Source organism: Chionomys nivalis, chromosome 23, assembly GCF_950005125.1.
Source record: "Chionomys nivalis chromosome 23, mChiNiv1.1, whole genome shotgun sequence".
Lineage (NCBI taxonomy): Eukaryota > Metazoa > Chordata > Mammalia > Rodentia > Cricetidae > Chionomys > Chionomys nivalis.
Window position 1 is genome coordinate 401976 of NC_080108.1, and position 12617 is coordinate 414592.

The window sequence follows — 12617 nt, forward strand, 5'->3', positions numbered from 1 at the left end:
AACACCTTCATCAGAGGTGTTGAATGTAGAATGTTGAATCTGACGTTTGAAATTCTAGAATTTCTACTACCAACTATCAGTAGTGAAACTCTGTGAATTCAGACGAGTTCCTGGTCCTGAGATCCCTACAGTTGCCTTGGTCTCTGCAGCTTCTGTTTTTGTTTTTTTTTTTTTTTAATATTTATTTATTTATTATGTATACAATATTCTGTCTGCATGTATGTCTGCAGGCCAGAAGAGGGCACCAGACGTCATTACAGATGGTTGTGAGCCATGTGGTTGCCGGGAATTGAACTCAGGACCTTTGGAAGAGCAGGCAATGCTCTTAACCTCTGAGCCATCTCTCCAGCCCCCTGCAGCTTCTGTTTGAACTCATGAGCTGTGCTGCACTTATAATCTCCCCTGTGCTCATGTTAAATTTGCAAGTAAAGGAATTAGAGTTAAGTCTCCTGATGAATGTGTGTGCTGAGCGTCCTCCACAGATGGGGATGGAGTCAAAGAGCAGCCACACAGGGGCAGCTTCTGCGCCTTCTCCCCAGTTGCCAAGGACAGTGTGTTTCAAAGTCTCTGCTCCAAGCTCCCCTTGTCTCATTTTCTCCATTTGCTCTGCCTATTTATCCTATTTATCCTACACTTCAGAGCTCAGTTCCAGTTCTCCCATTCTCTAAATCCTGCAGATCAAGTTAATCTCATTTCTCAAAAACACTTCTGTCCTCTTTCACCTGACCGACCACTCAAAGCAGTACTCAATTGCAGTCCACCATTTATGTGGGTGTTTAGAGGAGAGAGACTCTGGAGTCCCAGTGGCTGTAGACTCCTGAATCAGCTGTCTTGCCTTGTCATAGGTCCTTAAGGAAGTCACCTCTTTCCCCTCATGAAAAGGTGCTCAAGGCACGGACTTCGACACTTTTGTAGAGGTCCAACATAACTGCTCATCCAACATACGCTCTTTTGAGCCTCCATTCAATAAACACAGAAGCATTTATTTTATTGTTTTTAAAGATTTATTCATTTGTATTTAATGCGTGTGGACGTGTGCCTGCATGTGTGTCTGTGTATCACGAGCATGCCTTGTGCCCTCGGAGGCCAGAAGAGGGCACTGGATCCCTTACAACAGGAGTCAGATGGTTGTGAGCCACACGGAGCTGGGGAAGCAAACCTGGATCCTCTGCAAGAGCAGTTGGTGCTCTTAGCTGAGAAATATTTGGTTTTACTGGGAGAAGCAGTTTTCCTGCCCTTTATAATGCAGGCATCATTTGTCGGGTCATATAAGTCAAGTATCACACACACTGCTAAAATGGGAAGGGAAAATCACCTATAATTCTACACCACTGAGATAACTGCTATCAAAATCCTGTGAGGGGTTGCTGAATACAAACATGTATGTTTCTGTGGGGCCTTCTGGAAAACTCACAGGGATCCCTCAGATCAAAATCAGACAGCAATGGGTGGCTTCAGAATTGCTGATGAATAATTCATTCACCACGGTATATAAATTAGGTAGAACCCTGTGAAACGACTGATATTCACCTGTTTTTGACTGATATAAATAGCACTTTGATGTGCTTCTGCCTAATTGTAGTGAATGTAAGGGCAGAACTGATAAGCCCTGATATTAAACCTTAAAGTTTATTTCATTACACTAAGGAGAAAAATGAAAGAACCAAAAGGAGAAGTACCCAGCTGTTTTAGTTAGGGTTTTTAGTGCTGTGATAAACATCATAACCAAAAGAAACTTGGGGATGAAAGGGTTTATTTTATCTTACATATTTCAGTGAGGGAGTTGGGGCAGGAACCTGGCACTAGGAACCTAAGCAGAATCTGTGGGGAGAGCTACATGCTGGCTCCCTTCATCTGGCTTGTTCAGTTTGCTTTCCTGTAAACCCAGGACCACTGCACAAGAATGACACTACTCACAGTGGCCTGGGCCCTTTCACACCAATCATCAATCAAGAAAATAACCCACAGGCTTACCTATAGGCCACTCTGATGGAGGCATTTTCTCAGCTGAGGTTCCCATATGACTCTAGATTGTGTCAGGTTAACAAAAACGAAAAACTTCCAACCAGCACAACCAGATAAAGTTATAACAACTTTAAAAGTAAGATGTCCATTGGACTTCCCAATGAACCACACCTTTTAGACACTGTATCATTTAACAGGGCCATCTCCTAGGTATATAAGTAATCCCCTTGAAACAAACTTGAAGTTGGTGTTTCTCACAGAATTCAGAGAAGAAGAAGCTACACCCGAGGTAGTGAAGTCCCTGGCATTGGACACATGACAAGGAGGAGCCTGGTGATGTGACTCAAGAGGCACATGACCATGTTACTAGTGAATATAATGATCAGAACTCTGCACTTTGCACAGTCTCTGTCAAGATCTTCAAAGTGCTTGAGCAATGCATTAACACAATGGCATGTTTGGGGTAATATTTGTAAAAGTAAGATATTTCTTACTACCCCCTCCCCAACTCTCTACCAAGATAGGGCTTGCCCAGGCTGGTCTTGAACTCCTAAACTCAAATGATCCTCCCTACTTAATCTCTTGAGCACTAGGATTACAGGTATGAACTACTGTGCTCCACCTCAAGTTCTTTGGGCCAGGATCTTACTCCTTGTATCACTGAAACGTCCTAGACAAAAAGACTAGAGTTCCTGGATTCCAGTCAAGGCACCTGTTCTGCTTTGTTGGCAGATGAGGCAAAACCCGCATGTGTTGTATGTTTAAAGAAATAAAACATGAATTAACACAAACAAGTAGTATTACCTGGTTTTATCAAGGTTTCTCATGTTTGAAGATCACACATTAAAAGATTATGTTTCCAGAGCGTCTTCTGCTCCATTTCCCTTCCTCTTCCTCTTCTCCTACTCACTGGTCGTCCATACTTCTATGTATTTGTTCATGGGCTCCTAGTATATAATGCCTATCTTTGTCTGGGAAAAAATGTCTTATCCACAAGACCAGGCCTACCAGCCTATCCTTTCTGGTCCCAATGGTAATCTCTCTTAGCAATTTCTTGTTGCTTTTGTATAGATAGAGACACTAAGGCTTGAGAGGGTCCAGAGTTGAGTTCTGGGGGCCCAAGAAGACAATCCTCAGGCAGCAGACTCTTCCGTCATTCTTGGGCACCTCACATCAGATCATAGACACACGGTTCTTGATGTACACATGATAGGGGTCACTACGTTTGTCCACCTTGCGAGAACGGGTGTATCCCAGAATGAGACTGCCCACAGTGACAGCAAATAGGAACATGACAAAGAGAATATACATGTAGGAGTTGTCATTACGGCCAGGAAGACTAGCTCGGCGTTCTTCAGTTTGATTGTCTGGCCCAGGTCCAGATCCTGGCCCAGGACGGCAGAGCAAGTGACTGTGGAGGGTGGCATTCAGAGCCTTCAGCACAGCATGGAGGCTCTTGTACCAGGTCTCAGTCCCATTGGAAGTCTCCATAGCAGCAGAGATTGAGGTAAAGGAAGAACTGGAACGTGATCTGATGGTGAGAGGAGAAAGGGAAGGGGTGTCTCTGTTACCAACAGCTTGAATGACTTGCCTATTTTGCAGACCTAGGCTCGAGACCCAATACCACAACTCTTCCCCACTCTACTTTGCTTGTCTGTCTTCTCCACTAAGCCTTGGGCTCAGAGATGGGAAGGGCTACATCTGCTTTCCTCACTGCTGTACGTGAGCCCTCACAGAAGCATCCCATTGTGTATGTGGAATAGAGTCATTCCTGGCCACTGAAAACCATTTTACTCTCTCTTTTTCTTGGATTGTATAAATCAATTAGACTAGGCAACACGAACTTTAGAGGTTATTTAATCTAGCTCCTTCCATTTTATGCACAGGGAAACTGAGGCCCCAAACAAATAAGTAGCTTGTTCATGATCAGGGAGTAGTTAGCAGTATCTTTTTTCAGGACTTCTTAATAGGCCAAATAGTACTTCCAATTCAATGCCTGATTCCAAGGCTCTCTTTCACTGAGGCAGAACTGTCAGGAAATATTATTATTACCTACATGTATCAAACATGACTTTACCTACCAGGTTTCTCCCCTAGAAAAGATAGTTCTCACCATGATAAGTACTCATGACCGCTCTATGAAGAACTAGAACAGAACCTAAATAATATAGCATCACCATACTGCACCCAGGACAGACCTACATTCTATGAAAGACCTTTGGGGTTCTCTGCCATCCACTGTGCTTTTGTCTGAATGAAAGAGGGAAAAGAACATAGATTCCTGAATTAAGATGTAAGAGGCAAGAAATCTGAGGTTTTTTTCTCCATATGGGCTAGTGGCAAGCAGGAACATCACAGTGAAATTAATGACTCAATGAGTCACTCAGTCAATCATTATTTTCTCAGACTAGGGTCTGTGCTGGGGCCTAGAGAAAGCTCAAACCCAGCACTTACCCTCAAGGCCAGCCTAATGTGATACAGGTGACAACACAGGAGCTATGTAAAAGAACTACTTAAAGTGATTAACACTCCTTAGGACTTAGAGAATGTTCAATGGGATGGAGTGGTTTGAACTGGACTTTGAACCGTCCTAAGAGATAGAGAAGGCAAGGGCAGGAAAGATATGAACAATGGTACATCAACAAGACAGTGCATAAAGTGTCTAGAAGAATGGAAGATCACATATAGATGTTGGAATGGAAGATGGACAGAAGGAGGGGACAGGGTGAGGGACAGAAGAAATCCATGGGGCCAAATCATTGGAGTGCCGTGCTGCGTGCTGTAACTTGATCCTGTAGTTGGCTTTAAAGATACCATTGCATTTAAGAGGGTAAAATGGGCAGATCAATAATTGTGTAGCTGCTATGTGACCTGGCAGGGGTGAGAATTGAGTCAGGTCAGTGACAAGGATGTTTGGAGACAGGGCGCTGAGTCCCGGAGCAGGGTAGAAGGCGTGACAAAGTAGGAGCAGGGACAGATGACTAACATGAAGGTTGAAGAGGGAAAAGCCCCAGACAAATTTACAGTCAGACACAGACAACCAGCATGGATCTACACAAGCCCACTCAGAAGGAAGTTAGCTTCCAGGATGGATGTGGCTTCCTTATCTATCAAAAAAAAATCATCAATGGGAGTTGTTGAGCATTGAGTGTAAAGTTTCTCGTGCAGGATGCAAAGTTCTAGAGATTTATGCCACAGCAAAGTGAAGACTGGTAACACTCATATGGTTAAGAGGGCAGACTTACGGGGTTATGCATTATTAACCATAACTAATAAGGTTGTTATGCTTCCCAAGCTTGCTCTAAGTATGCATTCTTTTATTGCATTGAAGAGGATTAATGTGCTTTTCATTTTGAGAAGCACACACACTCAGTTTTTAAACCCTAAGCATCCATACAGCAGAAGTGAGATCTCTCAGCGCCTGGTCAGTTTTCTTAGGTATCCTTCCTTGGAAAGGAATTTTGACTGCTGGAGCACAAATCTGGAGAACTCACCAAACAGTACAGAAACTCTGCTGGCTCTGAGACATCTCTGAGAATCTCCTTGTGGATGTCCCACGATTCCTCAGTTCCTTTACCTCCCCAGGGTGCATCTGGATACAGCCAGAGTCTTGGCGTTGACAGGAAAGCTGAGAGCTAGAAATTGGGGAAGAGGCAGGAGAGGAGGAAGAGAAAGGAACCAGTCACACAAACCTCAGAACCAAGGGTGGATCCCCCGAGGTCAGTTCCTGAGAGTTGTACAATCATCTTTCTGTGGGTTCTGGCCCCACCCCTACCACTCCTCTCCCCTTCCTGCAACAGCTAGCCAAGGCCAGCCTAGAGCTGTAGCTATAGGAACTGTGTGATGGCCAAGGAACATCTGATTGTTGTCTCTCAGTCCCCGGTTCATAACACCTTAACTGGGTGACTTTGTGGGCATCCCATATTTAACCTGTGGAGCAGCCAATGGTACAACCTAAAAATTTTCTCCTTCTCCAGGGTGCTGGCACCTTGCAGAAGCCTTCTAGAATCCAATAGAATGAGCTGAGTGGTAAAATAGGAGTCTTCAGTTTCATAGAAATAAATGGAGCTCTACTAATCAAATCTGTGTGGATAGACAGTGTATGGATGTGTCCCACCTACTAATCAAATCTGTGTGGATAGACAGTGTATGGATGTGTCCCAGAAGGCCACTGTGTTGGCTCAGTGAGGAAAGGTGCCTGTTGCTAACCCTGATGGCCTGAGTTTGATCCTGGAATCTACATGGTGGAAAGAGAGAACCAACTCCTGAAAGTTGTCCTCTGATGTCAATATGCATACACACACCCAATAAATGTCATAAAGTAATTAAAATGAGCACGTCACACAATTAACTCTCTGTAGCATGGCTTTGGTGTGAAGATTAAAGAACATTCTGTAAGGCACAGCTGTAAATGCCTCAGATGGTGGTGGTGGTCTGTGTAGTGCAGGAGCTGGACTGGAGAGCCTTCAGAGTTCATTAAGGCTAAATGTCCACATTTTACAGCAAAGGAAATAGAAGCCTAGGCAGCAGTCTTGGTTCAGCTGCCACTTGTGTGACTTTGGGCATGTGATTTCCGTGCTTTTGGGTCTCAACTTCTTCTATCTGCATCTGCAAAATGAAGGGGTCATGGTCAGCTCAAACGTCCTGTGACGGTATGAATCACAGAGCCGTGTTGTGAGATCTTGGGAGATTGGAGGCACCCTCTGGGAGCCGAGGCATCTCAGCCTGACATGGAGAAGGCTGCAGAGTCTTTCTAGCGGGTTAAGATATTCCTGAGTCTCTAGATTGACTTACAGCTGACGTTACGGGCTAGGTAAACTGAGGGCCAACTGATTGACTTGTACCCTTTTCCTCCTAGCATCCTACCTGTGTGGGCAGTCTGTCCCCGGGGAAGAGACAGATTGTGTGGGAAATGGGAGTGAGGGGCAAGTGAAGGACAGGGTGGAATCCACTGAGTGGAGTGGAGAGGCAAGCAACCTTTCACCTGACAGACCCTCCCATCAGAGCCTTGCGGGACATTTGGAGTTCTGACGGGAGGAACACAGAAACCATATTATGTACTCTCTTGTGCCAGCTAAAAAGAACTAATGATTGTCAAACTCCTGTGGATGAGACCCTGCCACTGGCTCCACCTCCCTATGGCTCTCTCAGTCTGTGTTTATGGCAGTGAGCTCCAGGCCATGGACTCAGTAGACATTGCCTGCACTTCGTGTCTCTTGCCTTTGGTTATATTGTTTTCTTAAGCAGAAATTCCTTGGAACTTTCCATCTGCTCAGCAAACTCATCCATTCGTCCTTTCCCAAGACACCTGCCTAACTAGTTAGTTTCTCTTGTTTGTTACCGGAGTGCTTTGAAAACAGCCTCATTAGAAAACCCTGCTACAGAAAAAAAAAAGGAAAGAAAACCCTGCTCCTCAGCCATTGTGGGTGAGTGTACATGTGGGCCCAGTGTGTTCATGCACATGTGCTTGGAGATTTCCAGGCAGGGAGCTGGGCCTCATGCATTTTTTTTTCTACAGGCCTGTTTACATAGCAAGCACTGAAGAACAAGAGAACAAGTGAACCAATACCTCTTCTATAGAGAGCCCCACAACCCTTAACTCTCGTCCCAACAGATTCCTGAAAACAGCCTCCAATGCTTTCAGAGAAAAACAAATAACAGCTCTAAGTTGGATCAAGACAGGCAGCCTTAGGGAAAGGAGAGGCTCCTTGATCAGGTGGCATGGAGCAGGCAAGGGAAACTGTGAGCCTTCTTTGGAAGCCCAGACACTTCCTGCATCTGATCTGAGCCCATTTATCCAAAGGGCAAACATTCTTGGCCCCCAAACATCAGTAAATGGTTTTGCAACACTCTTCCCTGTGTACCTAGGTGTGGCCATCCACACCCACAAACCGTACACACTCAGTCCCTATCTCTTGCCTTTCAAGGGAGTCTTTCATGAGCCCAGCCGGCTGTGTGGCCTTGAACACTGCGTTTATTTGCTCTGAACGGCATCTGTAGGATGGGGCAGTTACCCATGCCCGGCTTACCTCATGAACACTGAAGAGACAATGGATGGGGAAGTGTTTTGGAAGCAGCAAAGGTAAGAGAACATTGCTGGGAAGGCTGCTGACATGGTCCCCCCGCTGTCTCCACATCTTATATATAATATATATATAACTTATATAATAAATTCACCCCTTATTACCAAGAACAGTCCCCCTGTGTGCCACTCCCTGCCGTGGCCCTCCCACCTCCACAGAAACCAGAGGGTTCTTATTACTTTTCGTGAACCTCCGAACCGTGGGCCTCCTGCATTGTCTCCCACCTTTTCTGGTGGATCATGCCTCCCTTGCTGTTTAGAAGTGCCTCCTGCAGTGTGAGAACGAGGAGATCTGGGTTTCTGCCCTCTACTGATCCAGTACGTGTAGCTGCGTGTAGACCGGAGGTTCTTGGTCTTTTCTGGCCTCCCTCTTAGAAGCTACTTCAAGCACTCCTCACACTACAGATAGGACTGTGCCTTGAGAAGTGTGAAGAAAGTTGCTTGTTGATTTTCATCTTAGGGTGTTAACAGACTTTAAAAGCATTTTTAACACTTCCAGCACAGCAACCCTCCATCTGGCATTGACAAGGTGGCTGAGTGCCAGAGAGAATGTGTTTATTCCATATGTGCACATGAAATAGAGTACTGGGCTAGGGGTGAAGAAACACTGATTATAATTCAATTTGCCCCCCCCCCCACATCTCTGGTGTGACCCTGGATAGGGACCTCAGTTTCCTCACATGCAAATGAATGAGGCATAGGAAGCTGGAATTAGGAGGAATTGCTACGTGGGCTTTGCATGCTGGCTGAGATAAGAGACCTCCCAAACATTCCCCTGTGCCCTAAAGTGGTTTATGCGGAGCAACTGGAGCGTGCAACCCATTCTACTGGTGGCGACTTTTAGAAAAGAAAGCCCAAGTCACAGAGCCATGGTTGACCAGTACAGGTTTACACTACCTGAAAACTAGAAACCAAGATTTCTGCCTTCCAGCCTAGATCTGCTACTAGCCACAGAAGTTGCTTTGGGAGTCCCGCGCTTTCCTGGGAACTTGTCGCAGAAGACTAGTCACAGTGGAGTAGAAAGGGCAAGGCAGTTAGTTCTGCAGAGCCGGTGGCTTTGGTCGAGCAAGACCAAAGCCTGGAATGTTGCTTCTGCGAGTACCCCCTGCAGACCTGTAGGTGTTCTACACCTTCACCTATCTGCAGGCATGAAGGAGCCCTTGCTGCCTGGAGAGTACTGGGAGGACGTGTGCGAGCCTCCCACTATTTCCACGATCAGCTAAACTCTCATCTACTTGTGTTGCTGGGGGATACCTGCTCTTCTCTCTGGGGACGATCCACTCGGTATTTTAGTAGCACCCCAAACTGGGTCCTCCCTGTCAAGAAAAACACATACTGGACCCTCGCAGAGGAGACGGAAACCCCTGCACTTTTCCTACCCTGTGCGTGCGCCTTACCTGCCTCTGCGATCTTCCCCTGTGAGCGCCGCAATGATGCCCAGCAGCGTTCCTTGCCGTCACTGCTCTGCACAGCTCTGGATCCCCTTTTCCCTTCCCAGCTGTCCCCTCCTCCGGCCCCGCCCTATGCTAGCACACCAGCTTCACCGCTGGCTAGCTTCGGGCGCCTCCGCCCAGCTCCTTAGCCTCACCCGGTTGTGGGGAACCGCCCGCTTCCTGGACCTGAGACCAAAATTTTCTCGGTCTCACAATTTGTGTCGCTATGTCTTAGGCAACCTAGCAAAAAGCTGATCTCCAGAAACCCAGACCAAGCTCTGGCCATTGGTGGAGTTGGGTGTAGCATCTGTGTGGTTGTGTGGCCCTGGGCAGCTCCCTACTGGGGCCTTGATTTCCTCACAGCTGGGTATCACCATTCTGTCACAAACTGATGGTAGGGTCAGACATGTTCTCAGAATCCAAGATACTAAAACAGTAATAGCCAGGGGGTGGGAAATGTGATTCTAACACAAACCCTGTTTTCCAGTTTGCAGATGCCCAAATTTGGGGGTGCTCAGGGTTTGTGTGTGTGTGTGTGTGTGTGTGTGTGTGTATGACTTATCTATACTTACCAAGCAAATTAGTCAGAGCGCAAACTCAGAATCCATTACACTCCAGCAGGTGGCTCCTCAGTAGACCCTCACGTTCCCGATCAACTTGCATCCAGCCACATCTTAATGGGTGTCTGCCCCAGATCACTGGGTCCTCATTCAAACTGTTTCTGATGATGTTACAGGCTATGTAAAAGAGAAGAAGCCCAGGGAAGCCCAGAAATGGGGGCCAGGAGGCCATCAATAGGAAGATGACAGAAACATGGACCAGCCTCTCAGGGACTTGGGGACCACTTATTCAAGCTCTCTTTACCAGCGGAGGGCCACACAACGCATTCAGATGAGCTCCCTCACACCCTTGCAGAGATCTACTGCAGTATTTCTGAGGCGCGCAATTTCAATCACAGAATTTTAGTATATGATTATCTAAGAAGTGCTTAGGATGGGGGGGACCTGTCGTGTGGTAGGCATCTTGTGCATAGTTTCTAATCTTCAAAACATATCATTGCTGTGTTGTTTCTGTGACATACGCTTTTATGCATCCATTCCTCCCTAAGCTGGAGACTACTCTCAGAGAAGTCACCTTGTCACCTAGGTATGCTCTTAGTTTCCAGTCTACAAACCAAGGGAGTGCTGGTTTCAGTAAAGTAGACTGCAGGCTCCTCCCAGAGGCCCTGATTCAGAAGAACTAGGGCCCAGAAATCAACATTTTAATAAACAAGACTCCCAGTGATGCTTAACACTAGCCTTGAGGGCACTGGACATACAAGTGGTGCACAGACATATATGCAGGCAAAATACACACACACACACAACAACAACAACAAACAAACAAACAAACAAACAAAGAACCCACATAGAGTGGAAAAGATGGTTCAGCAACTAAGAACACCTGTTGTTCCCTTTAACTCAACACTTCCCACCCAAGGTTATGATTGAGTCCAACCCTGGGATAGAACTGGGTACCAAGTCATTCTCAGATGAATTTGTTAAGTGAATGAATGAATGAATGAATGAACGATGGTTATGGCCATGGAAATCATTTGGCATTGTGCTCTCAAGGAAAACTCTCTAAGAAAAGGTACACTTGGATAACTTAGGCTAAATTCTGTCGGCATCAGACTCCCAGGTCTAACCAATCACTCATCCCTAAATGACACACACTGGAGTCCGGAACTCCAGCTCCCCCTCAATCTCTGTCTCTGTGCATTAGAAAACAGGTGACACCTGAACCTGGGCAGTTTAGAGAAAGTATGATGGGGGCTTAGGAAACCAACAAGGAGCAGGGCAGTACACTGGTTAGCAGCGGCAGAAAGGGAAGTCAGACGGAGAATGAAAGGTGGAGGGGATGGGGTTTTCCAAGAATCTGGTGAAGGACAGTGGTAGGGAGGGAATCCAAGATGGAGTTACAACCAACCATGCTGGAATAAATAGCAGTCTCTCTTCCCCTCCTGCCCTTGGCCTTCTACCACTGTCTCCTGTTGGCTCAACCCAGATGCAAGCTCCAGATGCAGGAGGCCTGTACTGGGCAGAACGTTGGCACACCGAGGAACAAGCAGAAGTACACCTGGTTAATATCTAACAGAGGCAGTGACAACAGGCAGAATGGGTGGTTCCTCTTGTGTTCCCTTCCAGTCCTGGGTCTGGGGATGAGGAGGTGTGGTGGTGGGAGTAAGAGAACTAAGGTGTGTGGGAGGAGGGTGTGAAACATTGCAGGAAGTAGAAGACAGCAACCTTCAGTTTCCTAAGTACCCGTGTGCTCTCCAGGCCTTTATCTGTGCTATTCTCTCTGCCTGGACACACTTCCTCACAGAAAGGTCTCCTCCATGAAATCAGATGTCCTCCTCCATCTCTCTAGGCTCCATTCCTGTCTATTTCCCCTTTCCTTGCAATATCACTCTGATTAAAATCCCTCTTCTTATGGGCAGTGCCTTCTGAGGTGAGAAGAATTTCCCTGACTTCTCAAATCTCCAGACTGATGGAAAATATGCCCTGGTTGGGGAGGCCTCCAGTCAAAGGGTGGTGATGTGGGAGCCCCTGGATCATAAGTGTGTTGTTTGTTTCTTCGGGTGCTTCAAATCATCCACCTCAAAAATCATCAGATGTGGCTGTCTTTCCTGGAGCACATCTGAACTCAGTCAGGCAGAATCTCCTCATTCTTCTGAGTCTAGAAGTCTCCTAGACAGTGAAGCCTTCGGTCAGTGGAGGGAAAAGCCAGCTCAGGACATCATTGGCTCTGGGACCTGAGCCAAATTACTTTACTCTTCAGGATCATTACCTGCCAAACAGGGATCTTGGTCCTGCAAATCTCAGAGCGTTCTGAGAAGCACATGAAGGCACGGCTTGGAAAGCACCCCGAGGATTTAGGATTATTGTTGCTGTGATGACCAGAGCACCTTGGAGAGGAAAGAATTTATTTTTCTTATGTGTCTCACTATTTTCCTTTCCTTTCTTTTCCTTTCCTTTTCCCTTCTTCTTTCTTTCTTTCTCTCTCTCTCTCTCTCTCTCTCTCTCTCTCTCTCTCTCCCTCCCTCCCTCCCTCCCTCCCTCCCTCCCTCCCTCCCTCCTTCCTTCCTTCCTTCCTTC

The 12617-nt window shown here is 46.5% G+C and overlaps 1 protein-coding gene across 1 annotated transcript; it reads right to left on the reverse strand.

Annotated features, from left to right (window-relative positions):
• Positions 1 to 1122: 1122 nt before the first annotated feature.
• Kcne3 (potassium voltage-gated channel subfamily E regulatory subunit 3) lies at positions 1123 to 9503 on the reverse strand. Its single transcript, XM_057756368.1, has 3 exons — positions 9445 to 9503; positions 5460 to 5600; positions 1123 to 3496 (listed from the first exon to the last, which is right to left on the reverse strand). Exon 3 carries the CDS (start codon positions 3454 to 3456, stop codon positions 3139 to 3141), a length of 318 nt encoding a protein of 105 aa, XP_057612351.1. The 5' UTR covers positions 3457 to 3496; positions 5460 to 5600; positions 9445 to 9503; the 3' UTR covers positions 1123 to 3138.
• Between the last annotated feature and the right edge of the window lie 3114 nt (positions 9504 to 12617).